The 21,017-nt window shown below is 58.1% G+C and overlaps 1 protein-coding gene across 4 annotated transcripts in view; it reads left to right on the top strand.

The window, feature by feature from the left end:
* The window catches only part of NRXN2 (neurexin 2), a 97,186-nt gene that overhangs the window by 37,856 nt on the left and 38,313 nt on the right, over window positions 1-21,017 (top strand). For 3 of the 4 annotated variants that reach the window (XM_087854991.1, XM_087854994.1, XM_087854993.1), the window contains 9 exons: window positions 287-725; window positions 4,740-5,126; window positions 5,308-5,511; window positions 11,231-11,257; window positions 12,736-12,855; window positions 13,199-13,580; window positions 14,204-14,394; window positions 16,018-16,191; window positions 16,515-16,634. In XM_087854991.1, coding sequence (XP_087711117.1) covers window positions 287-725; window positions 4,740-5,126; window positions 5,308-5,511; window positions 11,231-11,257; window positions 12,736-12,855; window positions 13,199-13,580; window positions 14,204-14,394; window positions 16,018-16,191; window positions 16,515-16,634 — 2,044 coding nt within the window. Of the gene's footprint in view, window positions 1-286; window positions 726-4,739; window positions 5,127-5,307; window positions 5,512-11,230; window positions 11,258-12,726; window positions 12,856-13,198; window positions 13,581-14,203; window positions 14,395-16,017; window positions 16,192-16,514; window positions 16,635-21,017 lie in introns of all 4 variants that reach the window. The other variant, XM_087854992.1, reaches the window with a different exon arrangement.

Raw genomic sequence — 21,017 nt, 5'->3', positions numbered from 1 at the left:
CTTGCCATTATTATGAACCATGCGCAATTCAGCAGGTACTGAGGGCCGACCTGCTAGGCTGGGTGGGAGGACAGAGCACAGACCATAAGTGGGGCAAGGGAGATGTCTGTTCACAGCCTCTGTGCGTGAAGTTCCAGAACGGAGGTCCAGGCCAGTGATCCAGTGGCACTGAGCAGGCCACCCGCCCCCCATGATAGGGTCCCACGGTGGCTGCTGCTGCTGGGCAGGAGTGGCCAGGCCCTGAGCTGCTTTTGCCCTTCATCCCTGACCCCACCCCTCCCTGCAGGTGGTCTATAAGAATAATGACTTCAAGCTGGAACTATCCCGCCTGGCAAAGGAAGGGGACCCCAAGATGAAGCTGCAGGGGGACCTGTCATTCCGCTGCGAGGATGTGGCTGCCCTCGACCCCGTGACCTTCGAGAGTCCTGAGGCTTTTGTGGCACTGCCCCGCTGGAGTGCCAAACGCACTGGCTCCATCTCCCTAGACTTCCGCACCACTGAGCCCAATGGGCTGCTGCTCTTCAGCCAGGGCCGGCGGGCTGGGGCTGGGGCCGGAAGCCACAGCTCTGCCCAGCGGGCTGACTACTTTGCCATGGAGCTGTTGGATGGCTACCTCTACCTCCTGCTGGACATGGGCTCTGGGGGAATCAAGCTGCGGGCGTCTAGCCGCAAGGTCAATGACGGCGAGTGGTGCCACGTGGACTTCCAAAGGGACGGGCGCAAAGGTCAGGAGGCCTGGGGGGTGGGGGCCCCTTCTACTCCCCCCGCCCCCGCCTGACTTCCTTTCCAGGCCATGCCCACTCTCCTGGCCACTCCTCCATCCTTTCCAGGCCCCTCCCACTGCTGTCTTCCCTCCTCCTGGCCATCAGCCCCTTCATTGTCCCTCCTGTCATGGTGCATTGATGGGAAGAGCATAGTGTTTGGAGCTAACAGAGCTGGGTTCCTACCTCTGCTCTCTCACTTACCGTGTGTGTGTGACTTTAGGCCCTTACTCAGCCCCTTGAAGCCCCAGTTTCATTATCTATAAAAGGAACCATTACACTGGGCTCCTTAAGAGGAGAAAATAAGAGAATATCTGTAAAAGCATTAGCATAGTGCCTAACACAGATTAGATACCCCATTCTCCTTTAAATAAACAAACAAAAATCTTCCCAGCCATGCCTCCCTTCTAGCTAGGTCCATGCAACTTTCTTTTAAATCACTCAACGAGTACTTAACAGAGTACAAACGGTGTGCCAGGTGCTGTCCAAGGTGCTGGGTTGGGGATGGTAGCGGACGGAACAGTTGTTCGCTGCCAGGGAGCTCGTGCTGTTGGGGAGAGGGGCACAGGAGCACCCGACACTCCCACCTGGTGAGGTTTCCAGCACAATAAAGCAGCAGGGCAGAGAGTGCTCGGGCCAGGCAGGTGCTGTTTCTTGAAACTTCTGTTGCTTCCAACCACCCTTCCCTCTACTCTTCCTTTTTGGTCTTCTTTTCCTATCCTCTTGTTTTCTGCCCAATTCTCTCTTCACTCTTCTCCATCTTGTTGATCACGAGGGAACCAATTGACGTAAAGGAGAACTGACACATTATCCAACATAAGCACTTACCAACATTAGCTAAATTGTTGTGCCCTCCCCCAGTTGTCACTGCACCAGGCCTTTGAGGGGCTGTTTCCCCCCACACACCTTCCTGGGAGGAAGGAGCCCTATGGCTCGTGGAAACATCAGCCTCTCATGGCTGGCTGTTTCTTCCTTCCTCTTTTCCAGGGAAACATCACCTTCCCCAGGCTTTACATGGGTTCATCCCCTGGTTTTGTCTTGTGATGGCATCCGGGGGTCTTCACAGAGCACTCGCTGTCTCCCAGGGTTTCCCCATAGGTGACTAGTGACTCTCTAGGTTGGAAGTCTGCCCAGGCCTTGCAGAGAACCCCAGGGCCTTCTGCTCCCCTCTCCCTGCATGAGGTGGTCTCCTTAGCCTCCCACCAATCTCTAGAGCCCACATACCAGGTCTGGCTGGTCCTTGGGTCACTGTTTGACCAGCTCTGGCCATTTCTGATGTCCCACGTTCATTTATGCACCTAAACCCAGACTTGGGGCAGTCATCCCAACAAAGCTCTCCTTGACCTTTTCCATGATTTTTTTTAAATTGTGTTAAATTACACGTAACATTACCATTTTAACCATTTTTAAAGTGCACAGTTCAGTGGCATTAAGGACCTTCACACTGTTGTACAACATTACCTCCATCCACCTCCAGAACATTTTCATCTTCCCAAACTGAAACTCTGTCCCCGTGAAACACTAACTCCCTGTTCCCCTTCTCCCGGCCCCTGGCAGCCACCATCCTACGTTCTGTTTCTATGAATGCACTACTCTAGGGGCCTCCTGTAAATGGAGTCACATAATAATTGTCCTTTTGTGTCTGGCTCATTTCACTTCGTGTGTTTCCAGGTTCATCCATGTTGTAGCCGGTGTCAGCATTTCCTTCCTTTTCATGGCTGAATAATATTCCATTGCATATAAACACCACCACCCCACCTTTTGTTTGCCCATTTATCTGTCCATGGACACTTGGGTTTTACATTTCCATGTTTTGGAGCAAGGATCTGGAGGAAGGGCTGGACTCACTTTAACCTCCTCTTGCTGACTCTATTATACATTCTTTTCCCAACCCTTCCTTTCCCTCCTTCTTCCTTCTCCCCCATTTGGTTCATTTTCTGAGTCCAGCTGGGCAGTGTCCATGTCCAGGAGGCCCCACAGCAGGTGGCTAGAGCCAGCATCTGGGGATTCTGCTACCAGGAGGGATGTGGGTGATCAGAGAGCCATATTTGGGGGCCTGGTAGGGGAGTGAGTTTTAGCAGCGAGACCCTGGAGCCTCTGACACTTGTCAGGGGAGACAAGCTAGGGCCATGTTATTAAAATGGGGCACAAGAGAATGATTTCTCTGGCTCAGGAAAGGTTTTGAGCAGAGGAGAACGTGCTCTAAGTTAGGAGACCCATCCATGGAGGAGGCCCTCATTCTCCTTCCTGAATTTGACGCCCTGTACTCATGCTTTGATCTCCTACTGCACCCCCTACCCTGTCCGAGATCTCTGCCCAGTCAGGCCTAATGTAGACCAAACCCTCCTTACCTCTCTTTAACCCCGTGCAGACAGGCAGACTTTTTAAAAAAAATTTTATTTATTTATGAGAGAGAGAGAGAGAGAAAGTGAGAGCACAAGTGGATGGTTTGGGGGGGTGGGTGGGTGGGAGGGTGGGGCAGGGGGAGAGGGAGAAGCAGACTTCCCGCTGAGCAGGGAGCCTGATGTGGGGCCCAGTCCCAGGACCCTGGGATCATGACCTGAACTGAAGGCAGACACTTAACCTACTGAGCCACCCAGGTACCCAAAGACTTTTTTTTTTTTTTTTTTTTTTTAAGAATTCTTCTTGAGAGGGGCGCCTGGGTGGCACAGCGGTTAAGCGTCTGCCTTCGGCTCAGGGCGTGATCCCAACGTTATGGGATCGAGCCCCACATCAGGCTCCTCCGCTATGAGCCTGCTTCTTCCTCTCCCACTCCCCCTGCTTGAGTTCCCTCTCTCGCTGGCTGTCTCTCTCTCTGTCAAATAAATAAATAAAATCTTTAAAAAAAATAAAAAAGGAATTCTTTTTGAGAAAGGACAGAGAAAGAAAAAAGTGTAGAAAGAAATGTATAAACAGAAGAGTTTGTAATGCATAGGCTTCCACTTCTTAGAGATCTCAGTAAAGGTTTTGGAGCTCCCACTTCATCCCAAATCTTTTTTCTTTTCTTCTTCTTCTCTTTTTTTTTTTTTTTAAAGATTTTATTTATTTATTTGTCAGAGAGAGCGTGCATGTGCACACAGAAGCAAGGGGAGCAGCAGGCAGAGGGAGAGGGAGAAGCAGGCTCCCCACTGAGTGAGGAGCCCGATGTGGGGCTCGATCCTAGGACCTGGGGATCATGACCCAAGCTGAAGGCAGATGCTTAACTGACTGAGCCACCCAGGCACCCCCCAAATCTTTTTTCTAAGATAACCAGCCTTTCCTTCTAAAGAAGTCCTATACCTCAGGAGCTCTGTGCCTGGCCGCCCCTCTCCTGGCTGTCCTCCTGTGTCAGGCCTCGGGAGTGGATCTGCCTATCCATCTTGTCCACCGGGCAGAGGGTTAGACCATGCAGGCTCTGGATGGCACTCTGCCTCTACTCCTTACGCCCTGTGGCGCTTTGGGCAGGTTCCCCAAACTCCCTAAGCCTCACCTGCCGTTTCAGAATGGGATTGTAAAGGGCTACTTTCCTAGGGTTACCTTGAGACTCTGACATAGAGAAGTGCCGAGTGCCTGACATATGGTCATAAAAGTTCAATAAATGGTAGTAGGAGGAAAACACTTTGGATTCAAGCTCTTCAGCCTCCTTAGGGTCCTCTGCCTCTGGTTTGTGGCCTAAGGGACTGGCCGGGGGAATGACCTGTGAGTACTCCAGCTCTTTGGGGCATGTTCATCCCCTGTGCAGCCCCCGAGGACTCACTCGGGTGCAGAGGCAGGAGCGTGGACAGAGGCCCGTGGCACACTGCAGCTGGGCTGGGCTGGCTCACCTGAGTTCCTGAACTTGAAATCTTTGTCGAGTAGTATCCGCAGCAGCAAATAAGGCTGAGCTTCTGGGCCAAGGCTGCTGTAGGGTGTGGGGTGGGAGGCCAGGGGTCCCTTTCCGGCCCGTGTTGACGCTCACCCTGCCTTCGTCACTGAGGCCCACTCTCCCTTGATCCCTAGGCTCCATCTCGGTGAACAGCCGCAGCACACCGTTCTTGGCCACTGGGGAGAGCGAAATTCTGGACCTGGAGAGCGAGCTGTACCTAGGCGGTCTCCCAGAGGGGGGGCGGGTGGACCTGCCTCTGCCCCCGGAAGTGTGGACGGCGGCGCTCCGGGCTGGCTACGTGGGCTGTGTGCGGGACCTCTTCATAGATGGGCGCAGCCGAGACCTTCGGGGCCTGGCCGAAGCCCAGGGGGCAGTGGGCATCGCCCCGTTCTGCTCCCGGGAGACGCTGAAGCAGTGTGCCTCTGCCCCCTGTCGCAACGGCGGCATCTGTCGAGAGGGATGGAACCGCTTCGTCTGTGACTGCGTTGGGACTGGCTTTCTGGGGCGGGTCTGTGAGAGAGGTGAGGCTGGTTTTCATTCCAGGTGTCCCCGCTGCCCATCCTTGGGCCCCTTCCTCCTTGGGGTGCCCCTCGTAGGCCAGCCCTGGGTGTGTCATCCTTGTAACGATCCTCTTGGTCTTCTCTCTCCCTCCGCTGGCCTTCGCCTGTCCCCCGGTTCCCTCTTCTCCCACTTCTGGGGCAGAGGCCACGGTCCTGAGCTATGATGGCTCCATGTACATGAAGATCATGCTGCCGAATGCCATGCACACGGAGGCAGAGGACGTGTCCCTGCGCTTCATGTCCCAGCGGGCCTACGGGCTAATGATGGCCACCACCTCCAGGGAGTCCGCCGACACCCTGCGCCTCGAGCTGGATGGGGGCCAGATGAAGCTCACGGTCAACCTCGGTAACCACCCTGCCCCATGTTCTGGTCCCTTCCCTGTCCCTGCTTCTGACCACACCCCCTCTGTCTGGAGAAGCTGGTGGTGGCGCCCCCGAGAGTGGGAAATGGGGAGGTGCCAACCCCAGGTCAGCGCCCCTGAGAGCTTTGTCCCCAGCAAGGGTGTGCAGCGTAGGGGACGCTCCATGTCCGGCAGCACTGGGGACAGGGTGCCCCCAATAGGGCCGTGCCATCCACCCAAGTGTGTCTCGGTGTGACCGCCGCTCTCCTGGGACTCTCATTTGGGTTTGCTGGCGTCTGTTCTGCATCCACACGTCACAACATCGCTCATCCTTGGTTGTTGGCTCATCCACTTTCTCTTGCACTGGTTCATTCATTTGGGAAGGACTCGCAGATGCCTAGCGGTGCTAAGCCTGGGCTCAGGGCAGCTCATCTGGAGGTGAGGAGGACCTGGCCCGGTACACAGCCACTCTCACCTGCTCTGTGTTTGAAGGGCCGTGTCTGTCTGTGTGCACAGGGGCGCAGGCAACGCTGGATGCCTCGGGACGTGTATTCCCTTGTCTGCTCTCGCGTTTGAGTCCCATGGCTGCCCCGTGAAGCCACAGGATCACCCGGTGGGCTTTGCTTTGCCTGTTTTATAGATCATGAAATTCACATACTGACTCATCCAACATCACGAAGCCAGCAGTGGTTGGGGAAGGAGCCCAGACTCAAACCCAGGTCATTTGCCCAGAAGTACAGTGTTTTCCCATTGCCTCTAACAGACTGGGGGGTGGGGGGCATCAGGGACCCTTGCCATCAGATGGCTCGCCCTCTCTGCTCCTGCCCAGAGCAGGCTGAGGCCCCACCTCACCGGGCAGTCCCCAGGGTGTCTGTGCAGGTGGGACCATCAGGCCCATTGGGGCCGAAAGGAAACAGCAGGTGCACTCATTCAGCTCCTCCGTATGGGACACATTGTAAGCGCCAGTGTCTTCTGCCCCTGGACCACGACAGTGGCAAATACGAGGATCCCGCCTTGGTGGGGCTTTCAGTTAGGGGAACACTAGAAGTTGGAGGTCCTGAGCCATCCCGGCTGGGCTCACGACTGTCCATCTCATACTAGCCTCGCTAAGCGCCTAGAAGTATAGCACCCAAGAGCCTGCCATGTAGGAAGATTCAGTCCACGAGGGTCACTTGCTGGGTCTTGGGCAGGAAGGGAAGTAGGATTCTTCTGAGCAGATTAGGACATTCACCTGGACAGATCACAGAGCTTTGAGCTTTTAAATCTCAATCTGGAGTTTCACCCTAACTTTGGTCTCTAGGCCGTTTGTGGGATAGACTGTGGCCTTTTGGGGACCCATTGCCTCATTAATAAATTTGTACTATGTCTTTCCCTTTCCCCTTTTGGCCACTCGGTCTTTGTCCTCCCAGGACAAGGATTTGCCGAGCAGGGCGGGGGCTGGAGGCGGGGAGGTGGGCAGGCGGCCAGGGCCTCAGAGTTGGGGAACGGGAGGGCTCCGTGAAGGTCTGCTTCGGGCCATCATCACAGCCCGCAGACTGGGTGGTGTGTCAGTGCTGCAGGGGGAAAGTGGGAAGGGAGACACCCTTTGGCCAATGTCCCATGGTCTGTACAACACCCCTGGCCCCTCTGAAATGGTCACAGGAGGAAGGCACCAGCCCAGGACCCCATGAGTGGCCCCGTGCTTCTCAGACGTTCCTGTACTGTGTACCCAGACCCAGCATGACATACTCCTTCGCCCTGGGAAGTGTGTGTTCTCCACACAGTAGCACATGGCTCTGTGTGCTGGGTAGTGATACAGTAGGCAACATCTCTGGCCTTCTGTTTGCAGGGAAGGCAGATGCTTCTTCCTGACTTGGGCTGTCTTAGGTGCTTGGGGAAGAAGCTTGGGTTCCTTTAGATTAGACAGGAGCCCGTGTCCCTGGCCCGGAAAATGCTCTCTGGTGGGTCCTTGGGACCTTTCACCCTTAGGATCTATCCTCTCCTTCCCATCGGCATGCTTTTCTGTCTGTGCCTCAGAAGTACTTAGAAGGCAGAGAACAAGGTGGCCCTCAGGATGCCGGCCAGCAAGACAGGCCTCCCACCCCTCACCTGTCCCTGCTGCTCACCCCTGGCTGTGCCGGGCCCCATGCCGAGATGCCATCTCTAATGTGGCTCCTGACGAGCTGTGACCAAGTGCTCGGGGCAGATGTATCGGTCCACAATACCGAGGGACACGCGTACAGGGAGGCGTGTGGCTGCTCCGTGATCCACACCCAACCATTCAGCCTCAGGCTCTGATGGGAAGAGCGCTGGGCCTGGGGCCAGGAGATCTGGGTTTCAGACCCGGTCTCTGCCTGCTGGGTAAGTCATTCCCCTCTCTGCGGGCCTCTGTTTTATCTGTAAAGTGAGGTTAAGGATCCTCACTCTGTTTACCTTCTGTGGTAGTTCTGAGACTCAAATGGAATAACGGGAGTGCAGGCATTATACAGATGCAAGACGCATATGTAGAAACTCGCCCAGCCTTCTCGAAGGAAAATCTTACAGGCCTGGGGGCTGCCGGTGGTCACTGGGAGGGCAGCTGGGAGGAGGCCCTCGGTGCCAGCTTCAGGAGGCGGGGCGTCTGCTGGGCCAGAAAGGGCCAACCAGGAGCCGAGGCCTCCTTCCGGGCAGAGGGTGCTAGAGACACTAGACTGTGTCTCCTGTCCGGTCCCTCGGCCCCCACCAGGCCTGCAGACACTGAACAAGTACTCTAAGCTCTGAGCAGGGTGGTTGATTTCTGTTTCCAGAGAACACTAGAGTCCCCTGGATTCTTCACCCTCTTCCACTGTGACCTGTGTTCCTGAGTCCTTTTGCCCTTGGTATGGGCTCTCAGGCCATTGCCCAGCCTGGCCTGTCCCTTGTTGCCCTCCACCAGGCGTGCCCCTGCAGACCCAGCTGGCCCTGAGGCTGACATGCAGGGTGCATTATAATTAGAGAATCTCCAAGCTGGAAACACCCTTAGAAATGATCTCCTCCAGCCAGTACACCCCACCCGCCGCCCTGCCCCATGTGTGAATTACCCGTTAGTTCCTCCGTCTGCCCAGGTCAGGGGCTCCCCACCTCTGGTGGCCACTCTAATCATTGGGTCATTCTTCCTTCGTGTCAGCCGCGCCTTCTGAAGTTCCCACTCGGGGACCTAGTTCTGCCCTCTCAGGCCATACAGAGGAAGCCTGACTCGTTCTTGTCCTAAGCCAGGCTGAATACGTGTTACGTTCCAAAGCCTGTTAATCCCCGAGGCCACGGAGGGGTGGTTCATTCCCCCTGGGGCGACTGTCAGTGGTTCTCGAGCTCCTCCCATAGCCTGGGCTGCTGGGGAGATTGCTCTGAAGGGCTGCGTACTGCCGCTCTTCGATGTCACTTCTGACATGAGCTTCTGGCCTGTGGGCTCCTGAGGCTCCTTGCACAGGAGCCTTGGACCCACCATCTCCAATCTGGGATCTGTGGGGTCTGGGTGGGGTGGGGGATCAGGTGGGGCGTGGGATGGGAAGCCTGGTTCTTTATCCTGGGTTCCTTAACATGCAGGTGACTTTTCCCACCTGTTTCCTCACACACTCACGCCCTCATCCTGGTCTCTATGTCCAGCCAGGACCTTGGTGGGTCTGCACAGACCTGTCACTGTTCCTTCCTGGAATTTGAGGCACAGATCACTAGCTAACATGTCACTAGCTAATGCTCCCTGAGCTGGGCTCTGGGCAGGCATGTGCACGGAGGGCTGGTGCCCCTTCTCACCCCCACTTTATGCGTGCCTCCTGGATGGTGCTGGCTCCTTCCCGCAGTGCCCGTCTTCACAGGCTGTTCGCTGTCCTCAAACCCCACTGGAGCGGGGCTTCTGAGGGTGGGGTCCTTGCAGGGGGTGGACCTGGAGCCGACACCTCTTCTCTGGACAGATGGATCCCCACTCCTGGTGCTCCCCTGCTGGGAAGGGGAAGATCTGAGCTTTTCCCAACAGGGGATCAGCCTGTCCTTCCAGCCCCTTTTTTCTTTTTTGGACCCTTCATTGGTGAAGACTCTGCTGGCCCAAAGAGAGCCCCCGTGACCTGACTCTAAGCCTGGCACCCTCCCACCCTCACCCTGACATTCTTCCCCTCCCTCTGTCTAGCTTCTTCCCTCAACTCCCCCTTCCTTCCTCTTTTCTCTCTGTATCCTCTCTACCTCCTTCCTCTCACTGGGCCTCTGACTTCCCCCTGAATCTGCTCCTTGGCCTTCCTCTTCTTCCTCTTCTTTCCCTTGGTGTCAGGCTGTGGCTCAGGGTCCCGGCTGCTCCCCCCACTCTTCTGCTGCGGTTGACAACGCGTGTGGAGCTCAGCCGTACTGCCCGAGGGGCCCGTGCCCCCAGAGCCGCAGGGGAATCTGTTCACCTCCACTGCAGGAACCTTCCGGGGCCCAAGGGATGCCAGATGCCCCCACTTGCCTTTGCTTCCTGGGTGTAGAGGTGTGGGCAGAGCCTGGCCTGGGAGGAGCTGTAGGATGCCAGGATATTGCTGGAAACTGCCCCTTTTCTGAAAGACAAGGGCCTGCCTGCTGAACCCTTCTTTCTTGTTTTCAGCTCATAGGGAGGAAAGCTGAGGCTCAGAGAAAATGGATTTGCCCACAGCCACATAATGAGACTAGGACCCAGCTCCTCTGCCTCAGGGTGAAGGACTTTCTGCAGCCCTAGGCTGCCTGGGTCTGATGGCATGGTGCAGGTGTCCAAAGAGCCCTAAGTCCCAACTTCATAGGACCCTACAGTTCCATTCCCTCTGCAAGGCTGGCTGTCTAACACGTTGTGGGTAATGTGTCCCATTGAGGGGGGGTTTGTCCCAAGGCCCTGGGGCTGTGGTTCTGTGTAGAGTGCTTTCTGACCACATGGGGCCTCCTGACCCTGGAGTCATAGGATATAACAATACTGGGGTGGGGCAGGGACAGGAGACTTAGCCTACGGTGCCTGCCTGTCCCTGACTTGCTATGCGTCCTCCGAAATCATACTTTGGGGGCCTTGGTATCCCCATCTCTGAGGCCCTGGCCCCTCCCTGGGAGAACAGATTGATACAAGTTGCTCTTCAGGGTGACTGATCACTCCAGTCCCCAGCGGCAGCCTGGCATCCTCCATGTTAGGAAGGATAGAAGGAAGGTTCCTGGAGGGGTGGTGCTGGCCCCTTGGGACTTTGGGAGGTGGATGGCCTCGGGAAGGGAGCCCTGGGGCAGACCCCTCCATTTTGCTCAGAGTCCAGGGGCCATGGGGAGTGACGTGTCACAACTTGGGCTCTGAGCAGGGAGTCGTCCCAGAGCAGGGGATGCAGGGATTCTGACCCTCCCCACTCATCTCCCTCCCAGAGATGTGGAGGTGTGGGGTTGGTCAAGCCTGCAGCCCCACTATGAACCCCTGTACGACTGGGATTCCCAAGGTGCCCATCTCCCTCAGACACGAGAGGCCTGGGCCCCTCTAAGGGAGATGCAAGCCCTCTTCCCATCGCCTGACTGCCCTGCCTCCCAGCTCTGGGGAGGGTTGGAGCCCTCTTGGGGGCAGGAGGGACAGGGGTCCAACTGAGGAAGGGGAGAGGGCACCTGGGCACGCGTGGTCCCCGGAAAGTGGTCCCGGGGGGGAACCCCCGCCCGCAGACACCCCTGCCTGTGAAGGATGTAAAAAAAAAAAAAAAAAAAAAACAAAAAAACTTGTTCTGCCTTTTTGTCTCCCCTCCCCCTCTGCCCGCCCCATGGCCCCCCCAGACTGCCTGCGCGTCGGCTGCGCACCCAGTAAGTGGCTTCCCTCTTCTTCTGCAGAGCCCCCAGGGGCCTGGGATGCTGGACGCTGGGATCTGGGGAGGGATCGCGGGGGGAGGAGAGCCTTCCTCACTAGCTTGTGTGGGGTTTGGGCAGTGGGTGCGGGGAGGGGAGCAGGCATGAGGGTGGGTGGGGGTGGGGTGGCTGTGGAGGGCAGAATGGGCCCAGGGACGCTGAACCAGGAAGAGTTGGTGGAGGGCCCTGGGTCAGCATGCTCCCTAGGTCTGAGAAGAGGACGGCCAGGAAACCTTGTATCTCTAGTCCTCAGGAGGGTGGGGCAAAGACTTGGTGGCACCTGCCGCAGGATGGCCCACCACCCTATGGCCAGAAGAAGCCAGAGCCGAGCTGGGACATTCCACTGCATCTCCAGAGGTGGCCACAAGGGGGAGGGCGAGGCACGCAAGAAAGAAGATGAGCGCGGGGAACAGGGTCAGGGCTTCAAAGTTCAGCCCTCCACAGCTCCTGTGGTGGATGAGGGCTGAGTTTCTGCCACGTTTGAGGTGCATTCAGGGGGACAGGGCGGCTCTCAGCCGGGGTGAGATGGAGAGCAGGTGTGGAGCATCCCAGTGTGCTCAATGTGCCGTCTCAGAGAGTGTTTCTGCACAGCGTGCCCCGATGTTGTGCAGGAGAGCACAGGAGTGTGGTAGAGGAGGGCAGAGGGGCTGTGTGTGCTCAGCATGTCTCTGTGTGTGTTTGGTCCCTGTGTGCGCATGCGTGGTGGTGAACCCTGTCCCCGCTGGCCTGAGCCTTGGGGGGCCCGGTGATCCGGGCGTGCAGCACGGTGTTGCATCATTCTAAAGAGAAATATATTTTGTCTTAGACTTGGGATCGGATAATCCTGGTCTCGAATGAATGGTCATAATGCCTAAGAAACGTTCCCCTGTCTGGCCACGTTGGCAGCACTTGCGTGGTCACATGTCCAGGTGTGTGGCGTTAACCAGTTGTGTGCAGGAGGGTCCCACGGGGTCCGCCGTAGATGGGGGAGCTGCGTGTCTATGCGAGGGCTCAAGCACGGTGATGCTCTGTATTTTGGAAAATTCTGGGTCTATGCCTATATGCTGGGAATTTCCCTGCTGGCTACACACATTGACCACATTGACACTGAAGCTCCCTAGAAGACTTGGAAAGAGAATGTCGGTTGTGGGTGTGAGGGCCTCAGGGCACCGGGCTGGAGGCAACTTTCCCATTGGACCCTTCCAATGACACCCGGGGAAGTCGCACAAAGTGGCAGTACTGTTCTCTGGAGTTATGACGGAGTGTGTAACCACCGTGGGAGCGTGTGTCCTTGTGTGTGTGGGTGCGTGGCTCGGCTGAATAGGGGCCGTAGGTGTATGCGCGCACCTGTGCGCACCTGTGTGTACAGGGGTGAGACTCCGTGCACTCGGGGCAGCACAGGAAGGCACAGGCGGGTGCGCAGGGGCGCCGTGCTCACTCCCCCCTTGGTGCCGCAGGTAAAGGCCCCGAGACGCTCTTCGCGGGCCACAAGCTCAATGACAACGAGTGGCACACGGTGAGGGTGGTGAGGCGTGGCAAGAGCTTGCAGCTGTCTGTGGACAACGTCACCGTCGAGGGTAAGCGCTCTGAGACCAGGGAGGCGGGTACATCTCCAGCGAACTGTGGATGGCTCTCTTCTCGGTGACAACTGCCTGGGCCTCTCTGGGGCAACGTCCTGGCAAGCTACCGCGGCCATTTCTCCCCGAGGGGTGGTATATTGGGGGGGTGCTCCTTGCAGGTGGCATGGCCCCGGATGCCCGTGAGCGTTGGACCAGTGAGTCTCATGGCTCCTCCAAGGCCCAGCTCCCAGCCACCCCTGAGGCTCTGGTGTGGCGGGGAGGATCCTGGGGGACCCGAGGCCCAGCCCCGGAAGTGCTCCCCCAGTCCGCCCGCCTCATCTCTGTCTCTGGCCCCGAGCAGGACAGATGGCGGGAGCCCATACGCGGCTGGAGTTCCACAACATCGAGACCGGCATCATGACGGAGCGGCGCTTCATCTCCGTGGTGCCCTCCAACTTCATCGGGCACCTGAGCGGGCTGGTGTTCAACGGCCAGCCCTACATGGACCAGTGCAAGGACGGCGACATCACCTACTGTGAGCTCAATGCTCGCTTCGGCCTGCGGGCCATCGTGGCCGATCCGGTTACCTTCAAGAGTCGCAGCAGCTACCTGGCGCTCGCCACGCTCCAAGCCTACGCTTCCATGCACCTCTTCTTCCAGTTCAAGACCACAGCTCCTGACGGGCTTCTCCTGTTCAACTCGGGCAACGGCAATGACTTCATTGTCATCGAGCTGGTCAAAGGGTGAGGTGCTGGGCCCGGCACCGCAGGCGAGGAAGGGATCCCCTTCCCCTGCTGACCACGATCCGGCCCCCAGCCGCTGGCTGAGATATCCAGGCCCCTTGAACCACAGCTCAAGGTTCAGGTCCCCAGCCACAGGCCAAGATGGAAAATCACCACCCCCTTCTTGCACCCTGGTGACTCCCCAGTTATGGCCTCGCCGGGATGCTCCCAGTTATATCTGTTCTCTGTTCACTGTCTGGGCTCAGGCAGGTCCTTTCTGCAGGCAGAAGGCAGGGCCCAGGCCCTGTGGCCTCTCTTGCCTGAGAGGACCCCAGTCTAGAGCAGCTCTGTCCTGCCCCCAGAGGGCCCTGCTGTCCCCACTAACCTCTCCCTGGACCAGCTCCCCTTCTGAGGCTGTCTCAGGAGCCGGCTCCTCCGTGGCCCTCCATCCCCATGTCCTCCCCATGATGGGACTTCACACCAGAGTCTTCTTGCCATGGGGCTGGGTCCCTCCGCTCTGAGGTCTCCCTCTCTATCCCTTCGTCCCGTGGTACCTGGGACCCCGCGGCCACAGCTCGTCCTTACCCTGCCCTCCCAGCACGGTCCCCGCCTTGACCCAGTGTCTCCTCCCTACTACGGGGCAGGTACATCCACTACGTGTTTGACCTGGGGAATGGCCCGTCCTTGATGAAGGGGAACTCAGACAAACCAGTCAATGACAACCAGTGGCACAACGTGGTGGTGTCCAGGGACCCGGGCAACGTGCACACGCTCAAGATTGACTCCCGCACGGTCACGCAGCACTCCAATGGCGCCCGAAACCTCGATCTCAAAGGTGGGGCCTGGGGCCTGTGGAGAAGGCCTGGCCCTAACCCAGAGCCCCCCCCCCCCCACCTTGGCCGCAGCGAGCTCACCGCTGGCTGTGGGATCCTCTTGCTCCCTCGCCACCACGGTTTCCACCTCATTTCCATTCTCTGCTGTATGTCCGGCCTGACATTTTCTGTTCCGCTCTCCCATGAAGCTGCCCTCCACATGGAAAGCCTGGCCACAAGATGTGCCTCTTGGGGAGCTTGGCGGCCTCACTCTGGAGCTAGGAGTAGGCAGTCCAGGGCTTCTGAAGGCCTCTTGGGCCTCCAAGCTGGAGAAGCCTGGCTTGGCTGAGGGCTGGAAAGAGAATGGTCCTGGCAGGTGTCTCCCCTGGGTGGGGTGGGAGGGGGCAGTTGATAAGGAGAGAGGGAGTAGCACTTGTGGGCTCCCCGCCTGCTGCCTTGGTCGTATACATTGGGCATTGGCTAGGCTAACTCGGGGGGCTCTTTTGGACCCAGGCTTCCCTGTAGGCTCTGTGTCACACCAGGGTCATGCGTTCCCCAAGGCCTCCGGGGAAGCTCTCGACGTAGTCATTGCCTGCCCCCAGAACGGTGCTTGAGAGAGCATGGAAGGAGCAGAAGCCTAGAGCCCGGGCATTGGAACAGGAGTGGAGACGAGGCTTGTAGCTTCTTCAGAGCCCCCTGGGGCAACATGAGTGACCTTCTCTACCGGCCCCAAGCAGCCCTCAGCCCCATGGGGACCCCTGCGTGTCAATGGGACCCAGACTGTCTGAGATCAGCGAATTCACCCCCCTCCTGGGAGAGGAGAAAGTGGGAGCTTCAGAGGCTAGATGGCTTGCCTGAGGTCACCAAGTGAGCCGGAGGCAGAGCTGGAGCTGGTAGCCTGGTCAGGTGCCGCCAGAGTGCTGACAATCCCCCCGGCTCCCAGAAGGGGGCAATGTGTCACAGATAATCCATGGCGGCAACCCTGAGGAGGGGCCGGGCTCTTGGCATGTTGCAAAGAGCCAGGGTCCAAGACGGTCTTGCCCAAGGTCTGCCATGGGCTCTGCTGTGGGCTGGCCCAGACTTGCAGGCAGTCGGGTGGGATATGGCCAGGCGGCGGTGCGTGGGGTCAGCTGTCCCCGAGGGGAACTGCTTCCTGGAGTCACGCAGAGTCCCAGGCCCAGCCCCAGTTGTTGGGGAAAGGGAGCTGAGTTAGGGCACCTGGGAGAGACGTGAGGGCTGGCTGGGAGAGGCCTGAAGAAGCTCGGGGGAACAGGGAGAAGGGGGGGAGTGGGAGTGGCGCGGATAGGGCCTCCCATCTCTGAAAGGCCCTGATTACAGGCCGGAACTGGAATCAGATGTGTGGGAGAGAGCATGGAGCCCATTCCTCCAGCTGCTGCCCCCCCCCCCCCCCCCCGCCAGCAAGCCCGCCCTGGGCATCTGGGCTTCTCTGGGAGGGGAGCAGACAGATGGCAAAGTGGAGAAGGAAGAAGGAAGAGGTGGGGGTGGGTCGTGGGATCTCTGTATGGAAACTGGAGCCTGGGAGGGGACGCTGCAGGCTGGGAGGACTTGTCAACCAGATGCTGGTGTCCTGGGAGAGGAACGGGGACCAGGATGCCGCTGAGGTTCTGACCCCCCTCCCTTTGCAGGGGAGTTGTACATCGGTGGTCTAAGCAAGAACATGTTCGGCAACCTGCCCAAGCTGGTGGCCTCCCGGGATGGCTTCCAGGGCTGCCTGGCCTCGGTGGACCTCAACGGACGCCTCCCAGACCTCATTGCTGACGCCCTGCACCGCATCGGGCAGGTGGAGAGGGGCTGTGATGGTGAGTGTAGGCTGGAGGAGGACCAGCTGCAGGGGCGCCCCGGGGCGGCTCTGGGGCAGGGGCGCAGGGGGTGAAGGGTCGCTTGCCCTTCCTGTTGCCCCTCACCCTGGCCCCTTATCACAGTTCAAGGCCCAGCCTAGCAATCCCTGGGCACCCCTCCCCTCTGCCACCCTGCCACCCCCCATGCCCCTGTCAGGATTTGGCCCTTCTGGTCTGGCAGGGCTGAGAGCCGGACCTCCTGTCTGGCTTGAAGCTTCCACACCTCCTGGGGAGGGAGGGGGCTTGGCTGAGCGGGGGGTGTTCCTTCGTCCCGCCTCTTCCAGGCCCCAGCACCACCTGCACCGAAGAGTCCTGCGCCAACCAGGGCGTCTGCCTGCAGCAGTGGGATGGCTTCACCTGTGACTGCACCATGACTTCCTACGGAGGCCCTGTCTGCAACGACCGTGAGTACCCGGGGGTGGGGGTAGGGGTGGTCCCGGTCCGTGCCCAGCTGCGGGGACTGTCTGGGAGGAGGGGGTCTCCAAAAGCCATGCTGCTTGCTTCCTTCTTATCCCTTCCTGTCACGAGAGCGCAAGAGGGGTGCTGCTGGCTGCTGTCCACTCTCGGAGTCTTGTCCTTTGGGCCTGTGCAGGATTGCTGCTGCTGAGTCTGGGGCGGTCTGTTGACAGATGGCCTCCTCTCCTCGGTCGGAGCTGGTTGGACACTGCTCCCTTCGCCTATAACCAAAGGCGTCAGCCTCTCTTGCTCTCCCTGGGAGATCTGGGTGACGGTCTTCCGTGTGTTATTTGTAGATCCCACATACACGCTATGGCGCAGGACGGGGGGCCTGCATCCCCTTTCCTCTGGGGCCCTCAGAAACGTGCAGTGGAAATCTCTCGTTTCCTGCCCAGGGTGGGCCCACTCCCAAGGGGGCAGGCTCACAAGGTTCCCGGGAGGCCAGGCCCAGCTGGCTTCTCTAGACCCCGGTTGTACAGGTCTCTCCCCCCCCCACCTCCCCACCCCCATCCCGAGAATCTCAGCTGCAGGTTGTCCCTTGGTGCCACAAGGACACTCCATAGTGTCCTTGTCTGGTTCTGCTCCTGCCCATCTGGGCATCTGTCTGCCAACTTGCTTGTTGTTTGAGGCCCCTCCCTGGTGGGTTGGTGGCCAGCAGCTGGTGAGAGCTTGGGGCAGGCAGTGGGGAGAGGCGACCTCCTATCTGAGGGGGGCTGTGGAGTTTCTCTTGGACGATTGGGTTGGGGGCAGTGGCCAGGGAGAGGGCAGCCTTCTCAGGCATCCCCTGAATGGTCTTCCTTGGGGTAGCCCTGTTGAGAGAACAGGGATGTGACATGTCAGAGGTCTGTGGAAAGATACACACACACACACACACACACACACCACGCAGCACTGGGCTTCATTTTACAATGATGGAAACTGAGGCCTGGAGGTTGGATGGGTTTCTGGTGGATTTCTGGGGGGTAGTTAATAACAGATCTGGGCTAAGGACTGGGGTGGGTGCCTTTGTCTCTGTGCCAGGCCTTGGAGCCTTCGCCATCTGGGCCTGAGTCCTGACTTTCTTACGGGGTAAACCTGCATGTTCCAGGGCTTGGGCTCTTGGGCAGGCCTTGGTTTTTCCTTCTCCTCTGGAAATATGCCCAGCCCGTCTCCCTCAGCGTTGTCCTGTGCTCTCAGGCATGGCCCAGCCTTGAGAACCTCCACATCCCCCTCCTGTCTCCAGGATTTTCTCATCTGACATGCGACTCTCTCTTCCTTCCCAAGCCCCCAGACGATGGCCAGCTCAGGGACACTCGAGCCCTGGCTGCCGGGGAATAAAGACAGGGCTGGGCCTCTTTCTGACCAGCTCGCTCGCTGTGCACAGGAGAGCTGTAGATGGTGGTAACTTTGCTGCGTAATAGTAGCAATGCCTGCTGATTGTTTAGCGTTTGGCAGCTTACAAGGCCCTATGAATTTGTTCCTCAGTGAAGGCAGGGGGATGGAGACCGACCGTCCTGTTTAACTGATGAGGACACCGAGGCCATTTCCATGCCCGAAGTGCTAGGCTGCTAGCGGCAGAGTGCAGCTAGGCCCTAGGAGCTCCTGCCTCTCTTACCTCCTGCTGCTCTTTTAGTCCCGGGTGCTGGTGGTGCTAATAGTGGGCATTTCTTGCCTGGGGTGCAAGGGATCAAGGTCAAGAAATGCTGCTGCCCATTGTCACTACTATACTCCCACCCCCTGGAGCCTTCTGGAAGTGGGTCTAGTGATTGATGGGGGTTTAGGGAGTCATGCCATCTTTTAGCAAGGGTGGGAAGAGAGGCCCGAACAGCTTCTCCAGGTTCCAGGCAGGCGGGAGGCAGGGGTAATCAGGGCTGGGGAGAAGGGCATGTCCCAGGAAGAATCACCATCCCCGAACACTGGTGTGTGTGTCTGGTGGCAGAGCCTGAGCAGAGTCATGCAGGTAAAGACAAGGTGGGTGCAGCCTGGCAGCCGGCAGTATTCTGCCTGCTGTTTCTCCGAGTGCCAGCCTTGGGGGACCTTCTGAGAAGGGCAGGGGAGGAACCTAGGGCTGGGGGCTCTGCCATTGCTTCCCAAACCATACTTCCTTCCTCCCTGGGGGTGCCTCCTAATTCTCTACGCTCCCTCAGCTGTTTCTTGTTCATGCTGCCTCTCTATGGCTGGTCTCGTCCGGGCCCCACTGAGGCTCAAGGCCACACAGGAACCTGGCCGAGAGGCCTGTTCAGTTCACTCTGCCCCTGGGCATCAAGCGGCTCAGTGCCTGAAGACAGGGAAGGCGGGTGGGCATGGCCAAGGTGTCCTTAGAGGGTGGGGTTGTCTCGTGGGGGAGAGACTGGGATGAGGAGACGTCTGACCTTCATTCAGGACAGCCTTTCCCAACTTGTGACCTCAGTTTCTCCATCTGTGACAGGGGTGTGAGGGACCTCTGTGTCCCTTTAAAGCTCATTAGTCTGCTCTGGGAAGGCAGGAGAGATCACAGGAGGGAGCCCATCCTTGCCATGAGAGAGAGGAAAGGGGAGAGAACGAAAAAGAGAATATGAAGCGAGAGAGGAAGGGAAGAGAGAAGGAGGGACCATCAGGTCTGCTGAGGGTTCTGTCTTCCAGAGCCTGTCCCTCACAGACAGACAGTTCTTCACCATGTCTGCCCCGATCTCTGTTTCTGCCCCGTCTCTGTTTCTCGTCTCTGTTTCTCGGCTCCTCCTCTTGCTGTGTCCCTCTTTGCAGCCTCTATTGATCTCTCACACACCTCTCTTCTTTTGTACCCTCTGTCTCCCCCCTCGCTCCCCAACATCACCTCCTCCAACTCTCTCCACTTCCCACTCACTGATATTGATTGGCCTCTAGGCGGTTTCCCTTCCTCTCCTCTCACCGCCACCGGCTCCTCCCTCCCTCCCTCTGGGACCATACATTTTCTGCCTGCTCAGAGCTCTGTCAGTCTCTATTCCCAAGCCAGGGGCATAAGAATGGGATGGAGAGGGCAGGAGGACAAGGCTTTGGGGGACCCCAGCCCTGCTTCCCAGGCTGCCATTTCTCCTCCCTCCTGGAGCCCTGTATCATCTTGAAGCCTTCTCTTCTGAGGACCCCCTTCTTCACTTCTGAGCCTGGGGCCAAACGGGGTGCCCCCCCCCCCCGCCCCCGTCAGCTCACGAGGTTGGGGAGGTGGCAGTGGCAACAGAGGAGCTGTCCCGGGTGCTGACGGCATTTGGGAGCGGCGCGAAGTACATGTGCGGCTCTTGGTGACAGTTTTTGCTCCAAGACGGAATTCAGAATTGATAAGCAGGAGCCAGCCCTCTCCTCCCTGGGTGCCCCCATTCTCTCTCCCCTTTCTCACATCACCCCCTCTTCTTTTTGCTCTTTTTTCACCACCTCTCCTCCCCACTCTACTACACTATTTCTTTGGCTCCTTCCAGGTCCATCTCACCTCCCTCCTTTTTCTTTTCTCTACCCTCTGGCTCCCCCCGCCCTACACACAACCCCTTCCCTGGTCCTAACCCAACCCGGATTGACGTGGGTGCAGAGGTCATATCCAGGTGAAAGGAAGGGAGCCTTTCTGCACTTACTTCTTGGGCTATGACAAGTGCTTTCCAGAGACCCCAAAACTCCGGGGAGGGGCAGATCCCAGTGGAGGGGCACCTCGAAGAAGTGGCTTCCTCAGCTGGACATAAGTGACCCAGGAAGGGTTTTGTCCTATGTGGGACACTCAGTGGACGGGTGTCCTGGAAACTCTGTGGATGGAGAGGTTGAGGCTGGGGGAGGGGCAGGGGGAGTCAAGAGGAAGGATTGGAGGAGTCCAGAAGGGATGTGCAGAGGGTAGGGGGAGCATTCTTTTGGGGAGGTGGTGAGAAGACTGTATCCGTGTGTGACATGTTTTACTCTTGAATACCTTGAGGCTCTGGGTCATTGTTTTTGGAGGGTAAGTTGGGAGGAGGTGTCTGTGTATGTTGGCTGTTCAGCGCTTGTGGTCGGACATGTATGTGTGCCTCTGTGCGTGTGTACACCCTGTGCCCCTCCCCCGCGCTGAGTGTGAGTCCGTGTGCCAGTATCTATGAGCACATGTATGCATGTATGTGTCTGAGCCTATGTGTGCCTGCGCGCTCACTGGTGCCTGTATGGGCACGTGGGTGTCTCTATACCCGTCCACATCCTAGCGTGCACGTGTGTTCCGAGGGGTGCGTGCAGAGGTGGCCGTGGCCACATCTCTGCGCGCTGGACCAGAGAGCACTACTGGGGTTCGTCCAGGTGCGGGGGAAGGGAAGGAGGAGGAAAAGAGCTGCCTCTCTTGCTAGCCTCAGTCCTGTTCAATTATTCAGCAGGGCCCCTTCTCTGGAGCGGGA

The sequence above is a fragment of the Ursus americanus genome, chromosome 24 (genome assembly GCF_024610735.1).
Source record: "Ursus americanus isolate L20-20 chromosome 24, mUrsAme1.1.p, whole genome shotgun sequence".
Taxonomy (NCBI): Eukaryota; Metazoa; Chordata; class Mammalia; order Carnivora; family Ursidae; genus Ursus; species Ursus americanus.
This window is presented reverse-complemented; position numbering and strand designations above follow the sequence as displayed.